The sequence below is a fragment of the Palaemon carinicauda genome, chromosome 1, assembly GCF_036898095.1.
Source record: "Palaemon carinicauda isolate YSFRI2023 chromosome 1, ASM3689809v2, whole genome shotgun sequence".
NCBI classification, from domain to species: Eukaryota; Metazoa; Arthropoda; class Malacostraca; order Decapoda; family Palaemonidae; genus Palaemon; species Palaemon carinicauda.
Window position 1 is genome coordinate 286,232,005 of NC_090725.1, and position 27,590 is coordinate 286,259,594.

A 27,590-nucleotide genomic window follows, 5' to 3' on the forward strand; every position below is an offset into this window, starting at 1 on the left:
GCCAAGCGCAGGCTCAATAGGGAATCTCCACCTTATTTAATCTCCTTGGTGCTCCCTTGTAGATTACCTGGCTCTTGCAACCCTGCAGCCCATAGTCTCATTGGTGTAAAGAGAGATAGTGGGTAGGGCGATATACAGAAACACACTTCACAGTAAGGGTGTGACAGTGCGAACTTCCTCATAGTAAGGTGTGTTAAGAATTCCTGGGCCCAACTGTACATTAAAATATAAATGATAAAATTTGTAAATTGGATATTTTTATCCTTAATTCGAGAACCGAGAAGTCTTATGATCCCATTATTATTTTCATTTTTGGGTGGGGGAGGGGAGTATTCTCAAGCACAAAGATAGGCCTTTAACCTGCAAGACTGGATGGATAAAATCAACATTTTGAAAGAGCTAGAAATTGGTATATGTTTTAATACTAACCCGCCCCCCCCCCCCCCCCCCCCAAAAAAAAAGTACCCATCTATACTTTCACTTTGCGGCACAGTGCTCAAGAGCGAATAGACTGTAGAATCTTGCAATGGCCCTTTTTGGACCATTAATTTCTTTGGTGGCTTGATATTAATATGCTTTGAATAGCTTGTCATTAAATGTATACTGAAAATAAATAGAATGTATTAAACAAAACGCCTCGGAAAGATAGGGAACTTTTTTAATGTAACAAGGAAAGGGAAGACTGTAAAAGTTTGCAAGACAAGGAAGAGAATTACACTCATTTTTTAAATACAAAACGATTTCTATTTTTTTTTTCGTCACATCCTTCTGTATTTGTAGGGTAATTTCCTCCATAAATGAACCTGAGGAAAGGCCAAATTATTTTAGGGGTTAAATTAGAAGAGAGGAGGATAAATTCGCAGTTTAGGCACTTCTACCGAATGGCAAAGTTAACAAAATTTATATTTCAACAATTTTGTCTTACTTTGTAAGGTCTGATTTTTTCATGTTTTTGAAACTTCACTTCAACATAATTTAGATGATTTCTTTGTTTACACAAAATTTTGATTATAGTATCATTGACTCCTTAATGTTTCAAATGTGAATGCATGGCACCTAAACTTAATATATTGTTTGAATCTTAGCTTTACTGAAACTGTAGCTCATTTACATACATTTCAGCAACACAACTTTTCATCTGATCTACCTGTTTAAAAATCAAATGAGTTTTGAAGCCATTTTAAGTTCTATTTCATTTCGAATTCAACAAGCAAAACCGGGCATGGAAGGACTTTAAAAAAAGAAGTAATAAGACAAGTGTTAATTAAGTATTACTAATTTAACTCATGTTCATCAGTTGTTCTTCTTTTGAAATAAATGTCTATGTCTATTCACAAATCCAATTATTTTCTTTCATCACTTATTATTTTCCAGATCGTCAAAGGCTTACCAATAGTTTGAACAGAGCGCTTGAAGCTTTCAAGGCTTTTCTTGCACTGCTGAGAGGAGGCCTATCTGGCAGAAGGCGAAGAAGAAATGCCATCACTTATGCCATAAATACATCAGTTAACGGAAATCTAACAGTATCACCATACTGTGGACAACAGGAGCCACTCACAGGCACCACAGAAAGCGTTATCAGCAGCATTATTGATTACTTTACATCTATACAAGCGATAAACCAAACAACAGACCTAACGACGAACCTAGTCGAAGAGGTGGAATGCATGTCGAAGCTGGTCACGGAGGTCGTCGATAAGATATCTAAAAATGAAATCGAAATCAGTCTGGGTGCAAATAGTACTCTAATGTCAGAACTCGGTGAAGTAACTGGACTTATAGAAACACTTCTTGGTGAATTGGGGCAAAATACAACAGGTAAGAATGGTTTTGATTATATATTTTAAGTAGGTTTCATGATTAAAAATTTGCATTACACTAAAAAGTATCCTTAATTATCAGCGGAAAAAAAAAATAACGGTTGACATCGCCAATTTGTAGATACGTTTCTTTTCGACCTACTTATATTAGTTTGGGGATTGGAAATGCTTGATAGTTTTCAATATTAGTAAAAAATTTCACAAAATTTCCCATAACCGTTTATATTACTACATCTCTGAAGAGTTGAAACATATTCCTTCAAATTTATTTGTTTTCATTATTAAAAGTATGATAATATGCATCAAAATCATATAACTTGTGTGAGGTAGATGTTAGGTGCTAACATAAAAGGAAGTGAATGCGAGTAAAGTTTATTAAATAAATAACGAACTTATAAACAAGTAAATGAGAGCAAGAATGTCACAAACATTCAAACAATCTAAAACATGCAATGGCAAGCTTAAACAGGTTGTTCTATTAACCTTGCGGATAGAGTGAGAGATAAAAAAACAACAGCTTTACAGTATATGAGCGTGTATGAAACACGTGCAGTACATGGCTCACCCCTGAAAAGGACATACAGGTGAAATAGGACGTCCTTCTTTAGAGAGATGAAATGTAGGCGGGTGATCTTGCAGGAGATACACAGAGTTTAGGCAATCAATGGAGACCGAATTTTCTTTGCCGCGTATGTTAATTAAAAAAGCCTTTCATGTGCAATTGATCATGAGGAAAGGGCCCATGTAAGGGGATGACAGCAGTGGCTTGTTTGTGCCATTGAACAGGAAGAAGTGTATTGCGTCATGTAAATCTTTTGCTATGTGTTGCTTTGCTGGGGCTAGTAAATCTGACAGCATGAAGTAAATTTTCTTGCAAAATGATGTAGGTGCTGGAGATTGCAGACGGACAAAATTCAGCCGGGACGACCAACACAATTTCAGCTACCGAGACATCTAAGGCATCCTTAGGAATGGTCCTTAATCCCAGAAGGACCCAGTGAAGTTGAGTAATCTAGTTGTAATCATTGTAGTGGGACATGAAAATTGCTTTGAGGGTGTGATGAAATCGTTCAACCATTCCGTTGGCTGCAAGATTGTGGGCAGTTGTCTGATGTAGGGTGATTCCCTGGAGACTTGCTAATGATGTCCACAACTGAGAGGTGAAAGCGGTACTGCTGTCAGAAGTAATATGATCAGGGGTGCCAAATCTCACTATCTACCCTCAGAGTAAGGTAGATGTACATGAGGTGGACATTGCAGTTTGCATGGGAATCACTTCAGGCCAATGTGTGGAGCAGTCAATGACGGTAAACAGGTAACGGACCCCTTGTGATGTAAGTAGAGAACCTACTACATCGACATGAAAGTGGTAAAACGACACTGAGTTTGAGGAAAGGTGCCCACTCCTGAATCGTGTCAATGTACTTTTGGAGTTTGACATGAAGTACAAGCGCGGACCCAATCCTTAGCATCCTTAGTAATGCTGTGCCAAATGAACTTTGTCTTCAGTGGCTGTGCAGTTGATTGGTGCAATGATGTAAGAGGCCATGGATGAAATCCAACACCTGTCGGTGCATGGGGGCAGGTATCCATGTTTACGGTCTACCAGAACTGACGTCACAGAGGTGGGTGGCTTTGGAGTTGTCTTGGATGACATCTTCCCAATGGAAGGATGTGCAGGATGTCCTACATGCTTGGTATTCTGGATCTTTTTGTTGGTCATAGTAATTCAATCCCAAGTGAATGGCAGCCAATGTGTTTCTTGATAGGGCATCAGCAACGGGATTCATTTTCCCAGGGATTGTGTTTAAGGGTGCAATTGTATTCAGTCACAGAGTGAAGGTGTGAACCAGAGGCATGTGGTCCGTACAAATGACAAACAGCATACCTTCTACAAAATGGTGAAAGTAACAGACAGCCAAATGCACCACAGCAATTCATGATGAAGGAAGAGTAGCCGGATTCTGCCATGGAAAATTTTTTATTGAAGAAGGCCAATGGGCAGGGAAAGCCATTGACCACCTGCTCGAGTACAGCACCAATAGCAATATCGTTGGCACTGGTGGAAAGAAGGAGAGGGGCATGTGGTATGGAAAAATTGAGCAGCAGTGGGTGATATGCCATTTTTTGCATTGCAAAAGGCCGCTTCTAAAGGGGACCTCACTTCAGGTGTTTTGGCTTGCCCTTGAGGAAGGCGTAGATGGGGGCAACAGTGGCAGGGATGGCTGGCAGTAACCGGTGATAATAGTTTATCGTACCAAAGAATTCTTGCAATGCTTTGACGGTCAAGAGCGTGGGGAAGATCTGGACGGCTGATACATTCTAAAGAAGGGAGTGGACACCTTCAGGAGTGATTAGGTGTTGTAGCCGGTAGAAAATGATGTGTAAGTGATGGAAATGTTCCTCTTTGGAGAAGAGAACTAATATGTTCTCCACATAAAATATAGTGAAGGGGAGGTCCTTTAAGATGCCATCCATGAGACATTGACAAGTGGCCCCAGCATTACGAACGGCCAAAACAGGAGTAATTGAATGTTTATGTACAGAGGGAGTATTGGTGGTGGTTTTGGGAATGTAAAGGGGCTTTTGGGAGAGGGTAGTGATCTGGTTCTGTCTGCATGTTCAGATGCCTTTAATCTTCACAAGGGCGCCGGGAGCCATCCTTCTTCACGACAAAGTGTAAGGGCATGACTATGAGCTTAATGCCTTTTGGCAAGGCCCATTTGTTTCCTCTCGGCGAATATTTGTTTAATGGCTGGTAAACGATCTGGGGCCAGCCGCCTGAATCTTGCAAACATTAGGGGCCCCCATCATCTTGATATGGTGATAAATAACGTGATTGGAGGGAACCATGGCAAAGTGTTTGGCAAAGTTCAGAACGAAAGACTTCCAGGTACGATGTGAAGAGGTGGGCATAGGCCTTCATGGTTGCGCTGATGTGGAGTGCGAGGTTGGAAGGGGGGAAGCTTAGGATGTGGAAATGGGATGGGAAATCCGCACCAGTAGTGGCAATATTATGTTGGCAATGAGGAATTTCCAATCGTATTTGGCGCTGTCCAAACGATAGTATGAGTGTCGTACCTGCGGGTGGGGATCTCAGATCTGTTGGCAGCTACCAGGTGGACGTCAGCCGGCTTAGAATGAGAGCTTTCGTAGAAGGGAATGCCAAATACCAGTGCCTCCCAAAACCGCTCACCCATACCTGCATTACGTAAAATGAAAAGCTTAGTGATGGCCTACTAATCTCATTGTTCTACTTTATTAAGCAGTCTACTCTCATGACTCTACTTTATCATGTGTTCTACTCTTGTTATTCTATTTCACTCGTGATTCTACTTTATTAAGCTATTCCCTGTCTTATTAAGCAGACTACCCTTGTGACTATTTTACTAAGTGTTCTACTCTAGTGATTCTACTTTATTATGACATATACTATTGTGGCTCTACTTTATTAAGTGGTCTACTCACGTGATTCTAATTTATTAAGGTGTCTACTCCCGTGAGCCTACTTCATTAAACAGTCTACTTTCATGATTATACTTTATCAAGCAGTCTACTCTCGTTATTCTTCTTTATTAACCAGTATACTCTAGTGACTCACTCCATTAAGTGGTCTACTCTCTTGATTCTAATTTATTAAGAGGTCTACTCTTAAAACTGTACTTTATTAAGCAGTCTACTCTTGTGATTTTTCTCTATTAAATGGTCTCCTCTCTTGACTCGACTTTATTAAGCAATCTACTCTTACTATTCTATTTCATTAAGCATTCTATTCTTATGATTCCACTTTATAAAAGTGGTTTACTCTTGTGATTATACATTATTAAGTTGTCTACTTTCGCGAATCCTCAAAAAGTCGGGAATGGCTATATATGCATATATACATATGTGTATTAATTATTAAATAGTTTTCATAGGATACTAATCAACATTTGATGAAACAGCCATTCTTAAAATTACGGAACCCAAACGATACAAATTGACTAAATATTTGAAGTCATTGCCAACCAATCAGCATTAGTGTGTGTCAGTAACATTGTGGTGACGGCATTCCTAAATTCAAAGGTGACTGACAGCGAGTACATACAGTATAATTATATCAAATTCTATAACCATTTGGTGAATGGGAACCGAACTTTAAAATCAGCTTAGATTGTGTAGAAATGGAAGTTTTGTGAATTGGTTGATATATTCCTTTCGTCAAGTTCCAGAACTCCAACCTTTCATAACATTACTCTAATGAAAATGATAAAATTTACCTGGAACATAACACATTAGAGTTGGGTAGAGGAAAAATACATACTGATCAACATTAGCTTGACAAAGGAAACATTCAGTTAGAATACAAAAAATATGTACATATTAGGTAGAATGGGGAGGCTTGATGCTAAAGCCATATGAAATTTGTACGTAATGAATTACACACACACACAAAAAACATTCGTTGCAATGGTATAAATTTTCAGCTTGTTATATTTTTAACAACATTTTATCCTCCTAAGTTTATTTCTCTCAATATTCTTACTCAAAGGTTTTTAATAAGATTATACTGTCTCTGTGGTTGAAAAATGATTAAGTCAAATTTTTCATAACAGTAAATTACCAGCGCAAAATTAGCAAGAATCAAACTAGTACAATACACCTCATCAAATATACCCACCATAATCTTATATATGCATTCGGTGGACTATCTAGACATCAAAATATTAGTATCTACCTCATGTTCAAAGTTGTGGTACTAAAAAATCTACCTTCACTCAATACTATTTATACTACATATTCAAAACTACCAATATGGAAGGTTTGTCTACAGTTAGTATACCAAGTATCATAATGCATTTAACTGATCTAATTTGCCTATTTGTGGAATGATCGATCATCTAATTCCAATTGTATACTCTTAATAATTATAATAACCATTAATCCATAGTATTTTCTATATATTTATTGTACATTTTCTAAATTCTTGGCACCTACAGATTCAACAACAATTCAAGCTTCAACCACTACAACTCCAGCGGAAAATACTACAACTACAGATCTAACCACTACAACTCCAGCGGAAAATACTACAACTACAGATCTAACCACTACAACTCCAGCTGAAAATACTACAACTCCAGATCTAACCACTACATCTCCAGATCTAACCACTACAACTCCAGCTGAAAATACTACGACTACAGATCTAACCACTGCAACTCCAGCGGAAAATACTACGACTACAGATCTAACCACTGCAACTCCAGCGGAAAATACTACGACTACAGATCTAACCACTGCAACTCCAGCGGAAAATACTACGACTACAGATCTAACCACTGCAACTCCAGCGGAAAATACTACGACTACAGATCTAACCACTGCAACTCCAGCGGAAAATACTACGACTACAGATCTAACCACTGCAACTCCAGCGGAAAATACTACGACCACAGATCTAACCACTGCAACTCCAGCGGAAAATACTACGACCACAGATCTAACCACTGCAACTCCAGCGGAAAATACTACGACCACAGATCTAACCACTGCAACTCCAGCGGAAAATACTACGACCACAGATCTAACCACCGCAACTCCAGCGGAAAATACTACGACCACAGATCTAACCACTGCAACTCCAGCGGAAAATACTACGACCACAGATCTAACCACCGCAACTCCAGCGGAAAATACTACGACCACAGATCTAACCACCGCAACTCCAGCGGAAAATACTACGACCACAGATCTAACCACCGCAACTCCAGCGGAAAATACTACGACCACAGATCTAACCACCGCAACTCCAGCGGAAAATACTACGACCACAGATCTAACCACCGCAACTCCAGCGGAAAATACTACGACCACAGATCTAACCACCGCAACTCCAGCGGAAAATACTACGACCACAGATCTAACCACCGCAACTCCAGCGGAAAATACTACGACCACAGATCTAACCACCGCAACTCCAGCGGAAAATACTACGACCACAGATCTAACCACCGCAACTCCAGCGGAAAATACTACGACCACAGATCTAACCACCGCAACTCCAGCGGAAAATACTACGACCACAGATCTAACCACCGCAACTCCAGCGGAAAATACTACGACCACAGATCTAACCACCGCAACTCCAGCGGAAAATACTACGACCACAGATCTAACCACCGCAACTCCAGCGGAAAATACTACGACCACAGATCTAACCACCGCAACTCCAGCGGAAAATACTACGACCACAGATCTAACCACCGCAACTCCAGCGGAAAATACTACGACCACAGATCTAACCACCGCAACTCCAGCGGAAAATACTACGACCACAGATCTAACCACCGCAACTCCAGCGGAAAATACTACGACCACAGATCTAACCACCGCAACTCCAGCGGAAAATACTACGACCACAGATCTAACCACCGCAACTCCAGCGGAAAATACTACGACCACAGATCTAACCACCGCAACTCCAGCGGAAAATACTACGACCACAGATCTAACCACCGCAACTCCAGCGGAAAATACTACGACCACAGATCTAACCACCGCAACTCCAGCGGAAAATACTACGACCACAGATCTAACCACCGCAACTCCAGCGGAAAATACTACGACCACAGATCTAACCACCGCAACTCCAGCGGAAAATACTACGACCACAGATCTAACCACCGCAACTCCAGCGGAAAATACTACGACCACAGATCTAACCACCGCAACTCCAGCGGAAAATACTACGACCACAGATCTAACCACCGCAACTCCAGCGGAAAATACTACGACCACAGATCTAACCACCGCAACTCCAGCGGAAAATACTACGACCACAGATCTAACCACCGCAACTCCAGCGGAAAATACTACGACCACAGATCTAACCACCGCAACTCCAGCGGAAAATACTACGACCACAGATCTAACCACCGCAACTCCAGCGGAAAATACTACGACCACAGATCTAACCACCGCAACTCCAGCGGAAAATACTACGACCACAGATCTAACCACCGCAACTCCAGCGGAAAATACTACGACCACAGATCTAACCACCGCAACTCCAGCGGAAAATACTACGACCACAGATCTAACCACCGCAACTCCAGCGGAAAATACTACGACCACAGATCTAACCACCGCAACTCCAGCGGAAAATACTACGACCACAGATCTAACCACCGCAACTCCAGCGGAAAATACTACGACCACAGATCTAACCACCGCAACTCCAGCGGAAAATACTACGACCACAGATCTAACCACCGCAACTCCAGCGGAAAATACTACGACCACAGATCTAACCACCGCAACTCCAGCGGAAAATACTACGACCACAGATCTAACCACCGCAACTCCAGCGGAAAATACTACGACCACAGATCTAACCACCGCAACTCCAGCGGAAAATACTACGACCACAGATCTAACCACCGCAACTCCAGCGGAAAATACTACGACCACAGATCTAACCACCGCAACTCCAGCGGAAAATACTACGACCACAGATCTAACCACCGCAACTCCAGCGGAAAATACTACGACCACAGATCTAACCACCGCAACTCCAGCGGAAAATACTACGACCACAGATCTAACCACCGCAACTCCAGCGGAAAATACTACGACCACAGATCTAACCACCGCAACTCCAGCGGAAAATACTACGACCACAGATCTAACCACCGCAACTCCAGCGGAAAATACTACGACCACAGATCTAACCACCGCAACTCCAGCGGAAAATACTACGACCACAGATCTAACCACCGCAACTCCAGCGGAAAATACTACGACCACAGATCTAACCACCGCAACTCCAGCGGAAAATACTACGACCACAGATCTAACCACCGCAACTCCAGCGGAAAATACTACGACCACAGATCTAACCACCGCAACTCCAGCGGAAAATACTACGACCACAGATCTAACCACCGCAACTCCAGCGGAAAATACTACGACCACAGATCTAACCACCGCAACTCCAGCGGAAAATACTACGACCACAGATCTAACCACCGCAACTCCAGCGGAAAATACTACGACCACAGATCTAACCACCGCAACTCCAGCGGAAAATACTACGACCACAGATCTAACCACCGCAACTCCAGCGGAAAATACTACGACCACAGATCTAACCACCGCAACTCCAGCGGAAAATACTACGACCACAGATCTAACCACCGCAACTCCAGCGGAAAATACTACGACCACAGATCTAACCACCGCAACTCCAGCGGAAAATACTACGACCACAGATCTAACCACCGCAACTCCAGCGGAAAATACTACGACCACAGATCTAACCACCGCAACTCCAGCGGAAAATACTACGACCACAGATCTAACCACCGCAACTCCAGCGGAAAATACTACGACCACAGATCTAACCACCGCAACTCCAGCGGAAAATACTACGACCACAGATCTAACCACCGCAACTCCAGCGGAAAATACTACGACCACAGATCTAACCACCGCAACTCCAGCGGAAAATACTACGACCACAGATCTAACCACCGCAACTCCAGCGGAAAATACTACGACCACAGATCTAACCACCGCAACTCCAGCGGAAAATACTACGACCACAGATCTAACCACCGCAACTCCAGCGGAAAATACTACGACCACAGATCTAACCACCGCAACTCCAGCGGAAAATACTACGACCACAGATCTAACCACCGCAACTCCAGCGGAAAATACTACGACCACAGATCTAACCACCGCAACTCCAGCGGAAAATACTACGACCACAGATCTAACCACCGCAACTCCAGCGGAAAATACTACGACCACAGATCTAACCACCGCAACTCCAGCGGAAAATACTACGACCACAGATCTAACCACCGCAACTCCAGCGGAAAATACTACGACCACAGATCTAACCACCGCAACTCCAGCGGAAAATACTACGACCACAGATCTAACCACCGCAACTCCAGCGGAAAATACTACGACCACAGATCTAACCACCGCAACTCCAGCGGAAAATACTACGACCACAGATCTAACCACCGCAACTCCAGCGGAAAATACTACGACCACAGATCTAACCACCGCAACTCCAGCGGAAAATACTACGACCACAGATCTAACCACCGCAACTCCAGCGGAAAATACTACGACCACAGATCTAACCACCGCAACTCCAGCGGAAAATACTACGACCACAGATCTAACCACCGCAACTCCAGCGGAAAATACTACGACCACAGATCTAACCACCGCAACTCCAGCGGAAAATACTACGACCACAGATCTAACCACCGCAACTCCAGCGGAAAATACTACGACCACAGATCTAACCACCGCAACTCCAGCGGAAAATACTACGACCACAGATCTAACCACCGCAACTCCAGCGGAAAATACTACGACCACAGATCTAACCACCGCAACTCCAGCGGAAAATACTACGACCACAGATCTAACCACCGCAACTCCAGCGGAAAATACTACGACCACAGATCTAACCACCGCAACTCCAGCGGAAAATACTACGACCACAGATCTAACCACCGCAACTCCAGCGGAAAATACTACGACCACAGATCTAACCACCGCAACTCCAGCGGAAAATACTACGACCACAGATCTAACCACCGCAACTCCAGCGGAAAATACTACGACCACAGATCTAACCACCGCAACTCCAGCGGAAAATACTACGACCACAGATCTAACCACCGCAACTCCAGCGGAAAATACTACGACCACAGATCTAACCACCGCAACTCCAGCGGAAAATACTACGACCACAGATCTAACCACCGCAACTCCAGCGGAAAATACTACGACCACAGATCTAACCACCGCAACTCCAGCGGAAAATACTACGACCACAGATCTAACCACCGCAACTCCAGCGGAAAATACTACGACCACAGATCTAACCACCGCAACTCCAGCGGAAAATACTACGACCACAGATCTAACCACCGCAACTCCAGCGGAAAATACTACGACCACAGATCTAACCACCGCAACTCCAGCGGAAAATACTACGACCACAGATCTAACCACCACAACTCCAGCGGAAAATACAACGACTACAGATCTAACTACCACAACTCCAGCTGAAAATACTACAACTCCAGATCTAACCACTACAACTTCAGCTCAAACCACAAAAATCCTAGCTCCAACTACCACAACTACTACCCCCGTACAAGGTAAGTTCAAACGTCTCAATGTATATCAGCTTTTCTCACCAATTTTTCCCATATTTCTGAGAGATCAGTGCCATATTCTCAGCTTTGTTTAAAAATCATGAACTGTTGCCAAAAAATGTTCTCTCCACTGCCAAAAAAACATAGCTTTCTTTAAAATTGCAATAGATGATTAATAAAATATTTTCAAGTTTGTCAAAAGTTTGTCAAAAGTTTCTCTGCCAAATTTCCTGCTTCTGGCTTTACTTCTCTCAGTATTCTTGGTCGTAGATATTCATTCGATTTACATGACTCAATATCACCCTCTTTCAACTATGCGTTACCTACTGAAATAGAGTATCTATCACTATTTGTGACGGCAGAATCATTTGTGACAAATTCAGTTTCATTTCACTAGAAACTAGGTGTTGAACTTAATGAGGTTTCACTTCTTTAGGAACGTCTACTAATTGTTAATGACGAAAATTCTGCATCCCTGGTAGCTCCAAGTAGTCTTTGTTTCCCCTAAGCTCTCCAGGAAACTATTAAATGAATCATCTCTCTACCTACTCCTAATTTTCGTCTCCCTATTCATGAAAGTAAATAATGAATTGCACGATTCTCTGTTGAAAACATAAGCTAAAGTATTCTATTGCATATGGCAATAATATCAGATAAACTAAACCAAAGGAAACACATTTTAGTCAAATATAACTGAGAATCATCTTCATCATAAACACTCTACTATTTCTTTCAGGTTGTCCTCCAAATCCTCTTGACAATCCCGAAGGAACTGTAGTTCCTTCAGAAAACGATGGTTTCTGTTTGGTGTGTACTGATGGCAGCTGGAATTCTGGTGAGTTATCCGCAATTTAATCTAATTCCGTCTACTTCAAGTATACTTGATTAGTTGACAAAATTCACGTTATGATTTTTCCTATTATTCTATGGTATCTGATGTGGAGTAAATTCAACAATTTTATAATCTCAAAATAAGGAACACAAGACCCTGCTATCTTGACGAAATTTAAGTACAATTATGAGCACTAACTTCCTACTTTTCAAATGATGTTCATTGATAGTGAGAGTTATTAACATTTCCAAAAAAATTTGAAATATCAATCAGTTTTTCAGTTTCAGTGTAATTAAGAAACTGAGAGAGAAAACATATAAAACACTGCAATTGTAAAAAATTCAGAAGAAGATTAGGAATACAGTCGCCAATCTTTTCGACAGTACAGGAAAAAAGGTGTACATTGAACTTACTACATAATAAAACTAACTCAGTTCTTGAATAATACTAAATTATGAAACAATGCTGAAACTGAAGATATTATTTCACCAAATGTGAGTCTCAGTTTGTCATACCCCAAAGGGGCTCCTCAATTCAATCCCAATAAGTCCAGGGCCTGTTCCATGCGTCCCATCCAATCCAGTGGGCTACTCCCTAGCGTACATTCCCTTACTTCACGTTGTTTTGCAAGTCTTTTCCAGCCAAAAAAAACGTTCATCCATTCTAGCCATTTTCTACAAGAACTTATTTTACTATATTCCACATATTGGGGATTGGCTCTAATTCTATTATCCAAATCATTCTTTGTAAAAAAAACCTACTACATGAAGTTTAACATCCTATTAATTCGCCAGCGGATATCTTCAATAGTTTTACATTATAAAATCTATTTGTCAATGGCATCTAAAATACCAAGTGTTTTGGGGTTTTGAATGAACATGAACGTGATGCACAATCCAAGTAAGGTATGGCCGTTGCTGATTACTTAGAGCAAAAGATGGATGTTTTGACATTGAAATAAAAGGCTTAAGAACAAGGTGTGAGAAGGAAGTGCACACATTTAAAGACACAAAAATACTTACTTAGGGTGGATGAAATTTGCAGAGATTTGGCAAGGTCGGAGTTCAAAGCGTCAGGGGCAAAGAGGAAAAGTATGACTATATTACTTTCGAAATTTTTAGACTAAGATGGAGTACAGCAGGTTAGAAACAAGTCGTGATTAGGATTACATGTTCCATAAATAAGAAAAAAATGCACATTCCGAAGTATTTTGGAGATACGGAACATGCACATGATTGGATTGTTAAATTCAAACTGTCGTATGCACTGTAAAACTAATGGGTGACAGAAGCAGATGCCATATTTGTTAAAGTAGTAGGTTGGTCAGGGCACTAGCCACCTGTTGAGATACTAAAGCTAGAGAGTTATGGGGTCCTTCGACTGGCCAGACAGTACTAAATTGGATCCTTCTCTCTGGTTACGGTTCATTTTCCCTTTACTTACACACACATACCGAATAGTCTGTTCTATTCTTTACATATCCTCTTTCCTCATACACCTTACAACATCAAACAGTTTGTCTTCACTCAAGGGGTTACTAGACTTTCTTCTTGGTAAGGGCAAAAGAGACTCTTTAGCTATGGTAAGTGGTTTCTCCAAGGAGGACACTCCAAAATTAAACCATTGTTCTCTAGTCTTAGGTAGTGCCATAGCCTCTGTACCATGGTCTTCCACTGTCCTTGATTAGAGTTCTCTTGCTTGAGGGTACACTCGGGCACACTATTTTATCTTAACTTCTCTTCCTCTTGTTTTGTTAACGTTTTTATTGTTTATAAAGATATTTATTTTAATGTTACTGTTCTTAAAATATTTAATTTTTCCTTGTTTCCTTTCCTCACTGGGCTATTTTCCCTGTTGGAGACCTTGGGTTTATACCATCCTGCTTTTCCAGCTAGGGTTGTAGCTTAGCAGTTAATAATAATAATAATAATAATAAATATAAATATGAATATAAATATAAATATAAATATAAATGATTTTGATTTATATTAAGAGTAGCATGTGTCTAAATTTCAGAGAAAATGGAATCCAAAATGTAAACAAAGGAATAAAATCTGAGATAAAATCTGAAGTTGGAAAGAAAGGGTTGAAAGATTTAAATGTATTTTGAAAAGTGGTTTAGATAAGGGAGCAATAACACCATAGACGAAAGAACGTATGAAATAATTGACAAACATTTGTACATGGACAGGATTGGAATTATTCCATAAGGATGTTTCAAATGACCAGGATGGCATTTTAGAGTCGGCAAGAAACAAACAATAAAGGGAAGATTGAGACGAAGATATCGGATATTTGATGGAAAAAAAGAAGATATATTAAATAATGAGAGTTGTAAACGTTATGTACAGGTAAACAGGTATATAGAGAGATAATCGTTGAAGAAATTAGAATGTCAAAAAGTCAAATATTCACTGAACGGGTTTCCATGTGCGTGACCTTTTAGGAGTAAAAAAAATTGGTCTATTAAAAGGAAAATAGCAATGATTAAAATATATGTTCAAATAAATGGTACACATAAAGATAAGTTGTCTTGGGATACCACAGTCCATAGTCGATGAAGTAAGTATTCCGAAGAGTTGTTGAATGTGGAGGACTGAATGATACAAAAGAGTTTGACAGTTATTAATTAGTTATGAAAGAGAGAAAAATAAGAGGAGAGAGAATGGAAAGACATAGACGTACGAGACGGGGGGAGGGGGAGAGGAAGGGGGGGCGCCTACAAGGACAACACCCCCCCCCCCAAATATTTTGGCATAGAAGAATGTATTTCAGGACTACTCAACGGAGAGATAGTGAATGCTAACTCAGACCTTGATTGTTTTATATATATATATATATATATATATATATATATATATATATATATATATATATATATATATATGTATATATATATATCCATCCGTATACCAAGGCACTTCCCCCAATTTTGGGGGGTAGCCGACATCAACAAAGAAACAAAACAAAAAGGGGACTACTCTCTACGTTCCTCCAGCCTAACCAGGGACTCAGCCGAGTTCAGCTGGTACTGCTAGGGTGCAACAGCCCAACCTCCCACAATTCCACCACAGATGAAGCTTCATAATGCTGAATCCCCTACTGCTGCTACCTCCGCGGTCATCTAAGGCACCGGAGGAAGCAGCAGGGCCTACCGGAACTGCGTCACAATCGCTCGCCATTCATTCCTATTTCTAGCACGCTCTCTTGCCTCTCTCACATCTATCCTCCTATCACCCAGAGCTTAACATCCACCCAAACCTTGGCCTTCCTCTTGTACTTCTCCCATCAACTCTTGCATTCATCACCTTCTTTAGCAGACAGCCATTTTCCATTCTCTCAACATGGCCAAACCACCTCAACACATTCATATCCACTCTAGCCGCTAACTCATTTCTTACACCCGTTCTCACCCTCACCACTTCGTTCCTAACCCTATCTACTCGAGATACACCAGCCATACTCCTTAGACACTTCATCTCAAACACATTCAATTTCTGTCTCTCCATCACTTTCATTCCCCACAACTCCGATCCATACATCACAGTTGGTACAATCACTTTCTCATATAGAACTCTCTTTACATTCATGCCCAAGCCTCTATTTTTTACTACTCCCTTAACTGCCCCCAACACTTTGCATCCTTCATTCACTCTCTTACGTACATCTGCTTCCACTCCACCATTTGCTGCAACAACAGACCCCAAGTACTTAAACTGATCCACCTCCTCAAGTAACTCTCCATTCAACATGACATTCAACCTTGCACCACCTTCCCTTCTCGTACATCTCATAACCTTACTCTTACCCACATTAACTCTCAACTTCCTTCTCTCACACACCCTTCCAAATTCTGTCACTAGTCGGTCAAGCTTCTCTTCTGTGTCTGCTACCAGTACAGTATCATCCGCAAACAACGACTGATTTACCTCCCATTCATGATCATTTTCGTTTACCAGTTTTAATCCTCGTCCAAGCACTCGAGCATTCACCTCTCTCACCACTCCATCAACATACAAGTTAAACAACCACGGCGACATCACACATCCCTGTCTCAGCCCCACTCTTACCGGAAACCAATCGCTCACTTCATTTCCTATTCTAACACATGCTTTACTACCTTTGTAGAAACTTTTCACTGCTTGCAACAACCTTCCACCAACTCCATATAACCTCATCACATTCCACATTGCTTCCCTATCAACTCTATCATATGCTTTCTCCAGATCCATAAACGCAACATACACCTCCTTACCTTTTGCTAAATATTTCTCGCATATCTGCCTAACTGTAAAAATCTGATTCATACAACCCCTACCTCTTCTAAAACCACCCTGTACTTCCAAGATTGCATTCTCTGTTTTATCCTTAATCCTATTAATCATTACTCTACCATACACTTTTCCAACTACACTCAACAAACTAATACCTCTTGAATTACAACACTCATGCACATCTCCCTTACCCTTATATAGTGGTACAATACACGCACAAACCCAATCTACTGGTACCATTGACAACACAAAACACATATTAAACAATCTCACCAACCATTCAAGTACAGTCACACCCCCTTCCTTCAACATCTCAGCTTTCACACCATCCATACCTTTTCCTACTCTCGTTTCATCTAGTGCTCTCCACACTTCCTCTATTGTAATCTCTCTCTCATTCTCATCTCCCATCACTGGCACCTCAACACCTGCAACAGCAATTATATCTGCCTCTCTATTATCCTCAACATTCAGCAAACTTTCAAAATATTCCACCCACCTTTTCCTTGCCTCCTCTCCTTTTAACAACCTTCCATTTCCATCTTTCACTGTCTCTTCAATTCTTGCGCCAGCCTTCCTTACTCTCTTCACTTCTTTCCAAAACTTCTTCTTATTCTCTTCATATGACTGACCCAGTCCCTGACCCCACCTTAGGTCAGCTGCCCTCTTTGCCTCACGTACCTTGCGCTTTACTTCCACCTTTTTCTCTCTATATTTTTCATACTTCTCTATACTATTACTCTGCAGCCATTCTTCAAAAGCCCTCTTTTTCTCTTCCACTTTTACCTTCACTCCTTCATTCCACCATTCACTGCCCTTCCTCATGCTGCCTCCAACAACCTTCTTGCCACATACATCACTTGCAATCCCAACAAAATTTTCTTTTGCTAACTTCCACTCCTCCTCTAAATTACCAGTTTCTCTTACTCTCACCTCGTCATATGCCATTTTCAACCTTTCCTGATATTTACTTTTTACCCCTGGTTTTATTAGCTCTTCAACCCTCACTAGCTCCCTTTTACATCCACCTACTCTATTCCCCCACTCTTTTGCTACAACTAATTTTCCTTCCACCAAAAAATGATCAGACATACCGTTAGCCATACCCCTAAACACATGCACGTCTTTCAATCTTCCAAACATTCTTTTAGTTATCAACACATAATCCATTAATGCCCTTTCTACTACTCTTCCATTGGCCACTCTTACCCATTTATACTTATTTTTATCTTTCTTTTTAAAAAAGCTAGCACTTATTACCATCTCTTGTTCAGCACACATATCTACCAGTCTCTCACCAATCTCATTTTCACCTGGTACGCCATACTTCCCAATGACACCTTCTACCTCTCCAGCGCCCACTCTAGCATTCAAGTCACCCATGACAACTATATATATATATATATATATATATATATATATATATATATATATATATATATACACATATATATATACATACATATATATATAAATAAATATATATATATATATATATATATATATATATACGTATATATATATATAAATAATATATATATATGTATATATTGTATTGCCAATCTTTTCTTCTTATTTAGGTGACGTATCAATGTTGAATATATGTGAAAAAAAGCGAATGGGGTCCTTTGACTAGCCAGACAGTACTACATTGGATCATTCTCTCTGGTTACGGTTCATTTTCCCTTTGCCTACACATACAGCGAATAGTCAGGCCTATTCTTTACAGATTCTCCTCTGTCCTCATACACCTGACAACACTGAGATTACCAAACAATTCTTCTTCACCCAAGGAGTTAACTACAGCACTGTATTTATTCAGTGGCTACTTTTCTCTTGGTAAGGCTAGAAGAGACTCTTTAGCTATGGTAAGCAGCTCTTCTATGAAAAGGACACTCCAAAATCAAACCATTGTTCTCACGTCTTTCTAATTTTTCTTCTTCTTGTTTTGTTAAAGTTTTTATAGTTTATACAGATAATATTTATTTAAATGTTGTTACCGTTCTTTAAATATTTTATTTTTCCTTGTTTCCTTTCCTTGCTGGGCTATTTTCCCTGTTGGGGCCCCTGGGCTTATAGCATCATACTTTTCCAACTAGGGTTGTAGCTTAGCAGATAATAATAATAATAATAATAATAATAATAAAGAGGATTTGCTTAGATATTATAAATTACATAAAAAGAATTGACAGTAAGACTTTTAAAAATACATTAAAGTGGTAAAATGATTAGTATGAGTGAAAGGGTAAACTGGCGCTTTTTCAGACAGCTTGGTCGTGTATAAAAACAGAAAAGATGGTTGGGGAGACTTGCGTAAGTGATAAAAGGCAGAAGGAAAAAGTAACCGTAAAAATCTGGATAAATTGTGGAATAGCTGCTGGAAAGGATGAGCCATAATATCCACAAAATGCAGGAATGCGTGTGAGATTGGAAGAATAATGTGTTCTGAGTAGTTAGGCTGACTCACTATGAGGAGCCTACAGTGAAGGTATAAGCAGCAGTTCATGTTTAGGGCGTTTTTTTCAAACAGTAGCTAATGAAGGATTCAGTAGTCAAAATGGAATCCATTGTGGATGCAATGTCCTCATTATTAAATATACAATTAGTCAGCGAGTAATCACTATATCTAGATTAAAACATTCAACTTTATTTTGTGCATTCTTATCTTTTAGGTGTTTTCCTGATTTTGATTCCCTTATCATTTCCCTGTTAAATTTTCTAGTTGCAGGATGCGCCAAAAATAACCAGTGTTATTCTTATGGGGAAACTAGCGGAACCCTCATCTGTACCCGCTCCGGATGGGAGCCAAGTAGTAAGTATCGTCAGTTACTCTTTAAATGTTTATAAACCCTACGAAATAATTCATCTGTTTGACAACTATATCCATTCACAGGACACTAATTCCTCCTTGAAACTTATACAGAAATTTTGGCAGGCAGGTGCTGTAGAACAAAAATGATTTCACATGAAGATGAGAACATTATCAAAAGAAATGGCTGCTGAGAATCTTATGGAAGACCTTTTCAATTCCTCTTATATCGCAAATTCTAAAATAATTTGTCTTTTTCCTAGCTATACGAACCTGAGTCAGTTAATATCAGTACACTATCGTGCAAGCTAGTATGACTAATGAAGAATCATTGAGGCTCTGGGAACCAATATGGCATGCCCTGCTCGCTTGTGTTAGGTCATCAGATTATGACTTGAAGCAGGAAATCACTCTACCTCTAGCTGGGACTTGCAGGATGGATGCTGCAGATAATAAAGCTTAAATGACTTAGGTTTGAAATTTGTGACTGCTTTCTACAAGAAGACAAACTTTCATCATTTAATATGCGAGTCATCCTTAGGTGGAAGGAAAATCAATTAGCTGGCAAACAATCTGGCATAGAAGTGCACAGTCCAGAAAGGTCAAAAACAGCACACGTCACCCTTCCATCCAGTGGCCATCGAATAGGTTAGGTTGGATCACAACCCACAGTGTTGGATGCTATGGTCTTGTCTGTAAATGGCACAGACGCCAAAAGCTATAATATGATTATGGATAAGCAGATAAATCACAAATCCCCTCGAAAGGAACATGATGACAACACTTCTACTTATAGTAAAAAAAAAAAAACCTGTCACCAGTTAGTTCACTTGCATAAGTGTCAGGATGATGATAACGAAAAGAGAGGAAAAGAAGGCCAGACAATCTACTCACACAAATATAATTTATGAGGTGCTGCTGTTAACTTAAACACTGCTATCTGTTCTGTACAGAGTGGGTTCGCTACATACATTGCTGGCTAGCTATCACAGGTTAAATAGAAAAGTGTTCAGAGACCTAAGGGTGCAGTTCTTCAAATAGTGAGCAGTAAAGGTGGTTTGTCTCTTCTAGACACCAGCCTTAAGGACTTGTACCACTGAATGGTTTTAGCAGAAAGCCTTTGTGGCAGCAATTCCTATGACATCATGGGCTTTTGGAGCAAAAGGCATAAATGGATTTCTGAGAGACTTGTGAGCTCCCATGATGGTTTCCCAAAGTCAGAAAGATATGGTGTTTTTTAGTTACTCTCTTCTTCGTCCTTCCAGTACTGATGAAAAGAGTCTGTATTTTTGGATGAGAATGACATATACGTTTTAAGTAAAGGGCAGAGTGACAAATTATCCATATCATCAGTTACTGCCCTAAGAGAGGATATTATAGAAAAAAAAAGTCAAATTGATTGTCACTAATGGATGGATTCAATGTTTTTTTGAGACAAAATCAGATAAATGGGAGAACGACATTTGCCTCCACCTCAGAGAGTGTGAAATTAAGTACAAGAGTCCATGGAGTTCACTTACTGTCCAAGAAGACAGTCCTAGAAGAAAACTGTTATAAGGGCATGATTCATGTCTGAGGATCAACCTAAAGGTTCATACGATCCCGTATTGGGGGACCGAAGAATCTTAATTTTACTTATAGGTCGGGGGTTTCATTTCGGAACTCCTTGTCAAAGCCGATAATTCCCAAAAATGAGAAGAGATCAATTCCCTTCAATCAAAACGCCCAGCTCAAGGCTGAGCAATAGCCTTTCACTGCCGTGACTAAGAAAAGTTTCTTCTCTCATAGGAAAACTATAAAGTCTGCAATCAGGGGAATGGCCTCAAGCAGAGCAAGGTCCCTTCCACGACACCAATCACAGAAGAAGGACCATTTTGCCTGATAGAGTGCTGTGGAGGATTTACATAGATACTTGTAAACCTGCATTGTAGTAATTTTCCAAAATTCCTTCTTTTGGAGGAGATGCTGTATAACAATCTCCAACTGTGAATAGACGGAAAAGACACAGGTGTGTGGAACTTATTGACATGTGACTGATGGAGATGTGTTGGCCAATCTGGTAGCTCTCTGGGTACATCTACATGAAGACTTAGAATGTCGGGATACCAATTGACATGAGCCATTTTGGGACGACTAATGTTACTCAAAGATCCCTGGATATCATGACCTTGTTCAAGATTGGCAGCATGAAGTTGAACTGGGGAAAGGCATACGTGTCTGGTCTGTCCCAAGGCTGTTAAAACACATCTTCCTTCACCCCTAATGAGTCTGGGAATGGTGGGCAGTACACTTCCAGTGTGTTGCTCAAATGAGTACCAAACATATCGATGATTGGGGAATCCCACAAAGTCAGGAGTTTCCTCACTACTAGAGAAAAGAGCATCCTGAGACAACTATCTCACCTTGTTGACTCAGTTTGTCTGCTATCACATTTCGTTTCCCTAGAATAAAATGAAGTGAGAGGTTTCCTGCGTGATCCAATGGCCGCTGATGTATTTTGATAGTCAATTGGCAAAGAATTATGGATAACGTATCTCCATGTTTGTTGACATAAGTCGTATTGTCACTCATCAAAAGTAACCCCAAAAGGTTCAGAGGAATCTCCTTCCACAGTGAGGGTTAAGGAGTATTCATTCATAACTGGCAAATCATCAAGGTCTAGCCTAGACCTTTTACTCAGCGGAGGACTGGTAGAATCCTGCTTGATGACGGGACAATGATTCTTGCACTGTTCTGGAATGTATTTCCATTGTCTCCCCAAGTCAGGTGCAGGAACATGGAAAAAGAACAAAGACAAAATTTGACCATGCCAAGTCAAGAAGGGTCAGGATAACGGCTGGTGGCTATTAGACCAAAGTGGAGGCTTAACATCCTCCTCTCCTGATGAAGGGTCAAGATCAATCGGGACCAGATGGTACTCCTCATAAAAACGCCTCATTCTTGGAAACAGTTCTAACAATTGAATCTGGTAGTTCACATTAAACACCAATGGCATCGAAGGAGTATAAAGTCCCATGTGCTAACTCTATCTCAAAGGACGATCTTAAGGGACCACCCTAGGGAACAAGTGAAAGGATCATGTTCCCTTTTTCAAGGTGCTGTTGGGGAACCACTGTCATTTTCACAAGGACTGGGGAAGCACTCCCTTTCTTTAGAGTTGATCAAGGAGGTGAAGGTCTGTGACTAACTTACAATACCTCATTATCTTCCAATAGAACAAGTGGAGGAGCACTAGGTTCCTTAGGAGGTATCACAAAATCCACTCTTGCAGGACAAGCACATAAAGTACAAGAGTGCAAAAATAGGGGGTGCACATCGTGAGGGCCTTTGCTTGCATTTCAATCAGTAAAGGCATCTGTTCATCTTCTGGTAATGCACAGTATATTCACTGTATGCATGTCAAGTCAAGAGTGGAGGCAGTTTCTTACTGAGTGTGTGGCAAGGGCGAAGGTTATAATTGCACTGGGTTATCTGTGCAATTTTGGGGAAAGGCTCCCTGGCATGTCTCCAGGAAGAATACTTCCTAGGTAATATTGAGTGTTGGTTTCTCTTGCTGTATGAGGAGGCCACAAGGATACATAGGAGCCTGCTATTGGATGAGCTGCCAGTGATTTATTATGATTAATTATGTGTTCTGTTGATACAATAGCATCATGGATTTGTAGATAATGTGTTCTTAAGGCCTCCTGCTTGACATGACGGGACAGTCTCTTATAAGGGTGCATCGTAGTCATAAATACATAGCCGCTGTTCCAGGGCCTTCTCAGGCAGGCACTCCCATCAGTATACCACGTTGGTTTCCCAAAAGCTGTCTTACACATGGGGGTCCAAATTAATTCTCAGGATCAGATTCTTAGTCTTAACTGTGTGTTAAAAGATATCGAGTTTGACTGCAGTGTTGTCTTGTAAGGCGGATACAAGGTTTAAAATAATATTTTTAATTGTTCTATCATCTTCGTTGTATATGTTATGCATAAAACCTTTATAGTATAAGTTTACGGTCGTCACTTCTGTAGGTACCATTCATCGAGTGCCTTCTTGATTTTGCATCTCGTGAACTTGTTTGGATATCCATTGTTAATGAGGACCTGGGCAACACAATCAAGTTCATATTGGGTAGCCCTCCAAGACGAGCAATGCGATAAGGCTCTCTCAATATAAGTCTTTACCATGGTCACTTTATACCTGACTGGGCACTTGCTTTCACCATTAAGGCAAAGGTCAAGATTAGACAGTTTGACGTAACAAAATGTGTTAAATCCATGATTAGAGTTGGTTACATGGATACCCACACAGGGAAGGTGCCCATGAAGGCTTTGTTTGAGATCACACAGATAAGCCAGCACTGCTACAACCTACGCCCTTGCTACACACTCACTCAATAAGAAATGCTCCCTCTCCCGACTGAACATCTATTCATCAGTTCATACATAAGCCACAAGATGAGCAGACATCCTTTACTGCTTGAGATGTGTCGCTAAGGAACTTTGCAATAATAATCATCTACATTTAACCTTTGATCACCGACCTTCGAATGCCTTTTTGGCTACGGATTTAACCTACTGGTTATGTACCTTCACCTTCACATTAAGATGTTTACTTTATGTTTAAATAGTAAAGGAAGGGACTATTACTTGTGTTTGTATCCCTCTCATGAAGAATGGCTATCACACAATTTCAAGCAGAATGCAGTAATTATGAAAAAAAAACCTATTAAAACCATGGAAAAGATCATCTATAAGATTAATGCTGCTGAGGCAGCCATTACTTTTAATAATTTTTTTTATCAAAGAGGGTCTCCTTCCTAAACATCATGTACAAAAGTTCAAGTTTATGATTCTAATAATTTCTCCAATTTAAAAGCAACTATGGTTTAGAATATTTATGATTCATGCAGACGAGCAAAATTTAAATGTTTAACTTTAATACCTTTATGGATTTTTCATGCTACTGTACGAGTATATTTTTGTTTTGATAAAAACTCTTACTTTAATAACATTCCACATTTGATTCATGTGGATTAAAATTAAGTATGAAACCCCATTATCTCTTAAACATTTTGTACTAACGATCTTAATGGGGGAAGAATGTGGTTTAGAACAGTAACTGCTCAGCACATTCCTTGTTTATGATCTCAATAATGTTTCTAACTGGATGATCTTCCCATTGTTTGTCGGCGATTATAAAACTCATTGTATTTAAGAAAGTCCTATGTCTGTATGTTACAAGTAGACTCGTGATAAGTGAGACAAACAGTTAAATTACCAAAAATCGATTTAAACTAAGAGGAGACTTTCAATGATCTTTATATTAGAAAATTTTAGTGATTTTTGAATTAAAACAGGTTTAATATTGTTCAACAATCGACCCAATAACTCTGATCTGTCAGGTTCCTGGAAGCCACAAGTCCATATGAAAGAGTAAATCACTACTTTTATTGACCTTATTAGAAGTGAGAAGTTTCCTCTTCAGGTATCCCAGTTCCCTTTGTATAGAAGAACTTTAATTTGTAAAGCCCTGTCCACACGATCGAGCATGCCCGACGGGCAAACAGTGATACCAGACCACAATAGTTAGTAAGAATGAGGGTTAATGACATCAGAAGCGGGAAAACCACAGACAGGGATCTGGCATCATACAGTGTTGCCAGATCCCTCCCTTTAGTTTTCTTGCTTCTGACGTCATCAACCCTCATTTTCACTAACTATTGTGGCCTGGTATCAATGTTTGCCCGTCGGGCATGCTCGATCGTGTGGACAGGGCTTAAGGTAGCATAGATTATAGAAAATAAAGAAAGCCCAAAATCGCCGAGCCTTTGTGGTTACATTGAATTATAGCTAGCTGCGATTTGGAACATTAAAATAGCTTTCCGTCTACTTTCGTTTTAATTTTTATGTTATTTACCAGAAAGTGATCACTAAAGGTGAAATATAATGAGAGGGATACAACTAGTTTAACATTAACATTGATTCAATGAAAGGTTTTGATTAACCAATGAAATAAAAGAAATTTTCGAGCCTTCCAAAACTCATTATTCATTCTATTACTAACTATTGATTTTGGTTTGCTCTTTTTCTCTTTCTTATGATTCTAATGTTTGTTTCCATATCCAATTGCTTACTCTCCTCTATTGCAGGGCGATCCTGGCTCATTTCATCTCTCCTGAAGGCGCTTGATTCGTTAAATAGACTAATCGCTCTCATGAGGCAGAATAGCCAAGGCGGTCGAAGACGGCGTGCCTCGTATAACATAGATTTGCTCAACAACGAAACAATATCCATCTCCCCTTACTGCGGAGTGAACAGCTCCCTGACAGACACTCCAACCAACCTCGTTGATACCCTGGCGAACTACTTCTCGTCTCTGACTGCAGACAGTGATCCCAGTGAGGTTGAGTGTATGACCTTCTTGCTCTTGCAATTCACGGATCTCGTATTAAACGGGAGTGCCATCCTTGAAGCTAGCCAACTAGAGAGACTAGCGAATCTCGCTGAAATGGCTGCAAATAATATATACGAACTCATAAATGGACTGAACTCGTCATCAACAAGTAAGGACATTTTTTTAGTGTACCTGTTTCTTGACATAAAATATAATGAAGATAATTGTACTAGCAATTATAATCCACGTATGTATACACATATTAGTAACCTACAAGTATGAAGATGCAAGTCTCCAACCCCCCCCCCCTCTCTCTCTCTCTCTCTCTCTCTCTCTCTCTCTCTCTCTCTCTCTCTCTCTGGTACATCAAATTCGCCTAAAATATCAGACTCAAACCATTTTAAACTACCTTAACTCTTTTATCCTAAATGTAAAAGCCCTCTTCATGATTGATTGATTGATTTAAAGTTTTCAGACATCCTGAAATCTAATGTCATTGACGCCGACTCTCTTCATGATAAAAGACTTCTGAGATCTACCTAGAAATTGAAATACTCCCTCTTAACTCATCTAAAATATCAGTCTTTTTAATGATAATGAATTGCTGCGCAGAAATAAATTTCATTCATTTATATTTGTAAAATTACTTGAAAATAATGGCATCTTCAAAAAATTATTACAATAACTTCTAGTCAAACGAAATAACAGAAATTTATTAAAATGAATTTCTGAGACCTATCAAATAAGAAAATAATACATTGTAACCAAAGTATAAGATCAATTCATTTAAATAAAAAATAATTTAGTCTATTCATCTAAGAGCGAAATTTATGATGATGATCATTATCATCTCCTACTTCGCGCTTCATAGTCCTCAGCCATGTAGGTCTAGGTCTTCCAACTCTTCTAGTGCCTTGTGGAACCCAGCTGAACGTTTGGTGAACTAATCTCTCTTGGGGAGTGCAAAGAATGAAATTAGTACCTTAAAATCATCTAAGATGTCCATCTTTTACCTCACATTTAATCAAAATAGCAGAATTAGGAAGAGTCATATTAGCACAATCAAATTTATCTATTATATCCACCATAGTATTGATTATGATTTTTGTTGGACGATCTAAGCATCAAATTAGTAGTATGTAACTCATCTAAATTCTCTAAAATCTTTAAAATCTCTGTTTTGTTAATGAAATAAATTTCCATGACTATCCTTCATAAGATGGAAAAAATACTCTTGAGTTTCCTTACGTTGAATTTTAGGACACACTAATTATTGAGATAGGATCTCCTTACTTATACAGA

The 27,590-nt window shown here is 40.0% G+C and overlaps 1 protein-coding gene across 1 annotated transcript in view; it reads left to right on the forward strand.

The window, feature by feature from the left end:
* Positions 1–27,590, forward strand: part of LOC137645988 (mucin-2-like) — a 48,921-nt gene that overhangs the window by 13,084 nt on the left and 8,247 nt on the right. The window contains exons 6-8 of the mRNA XM_068379112.1: positions 1,375–1,818; positions 11,816–11,995; positions 12,729–12,827. Of these exons, the coding sequence (XP_068235213.1) occupies positions 1,375–1,818; positions 11,816–11,995; positions 12,729–12,827 (723 nt within the window). The remainder of the gene's footprint in view (positions 1–1,374; positions 1,819–11,815; positions 11,996–12,728; positions 12,828–27,590) is intronic.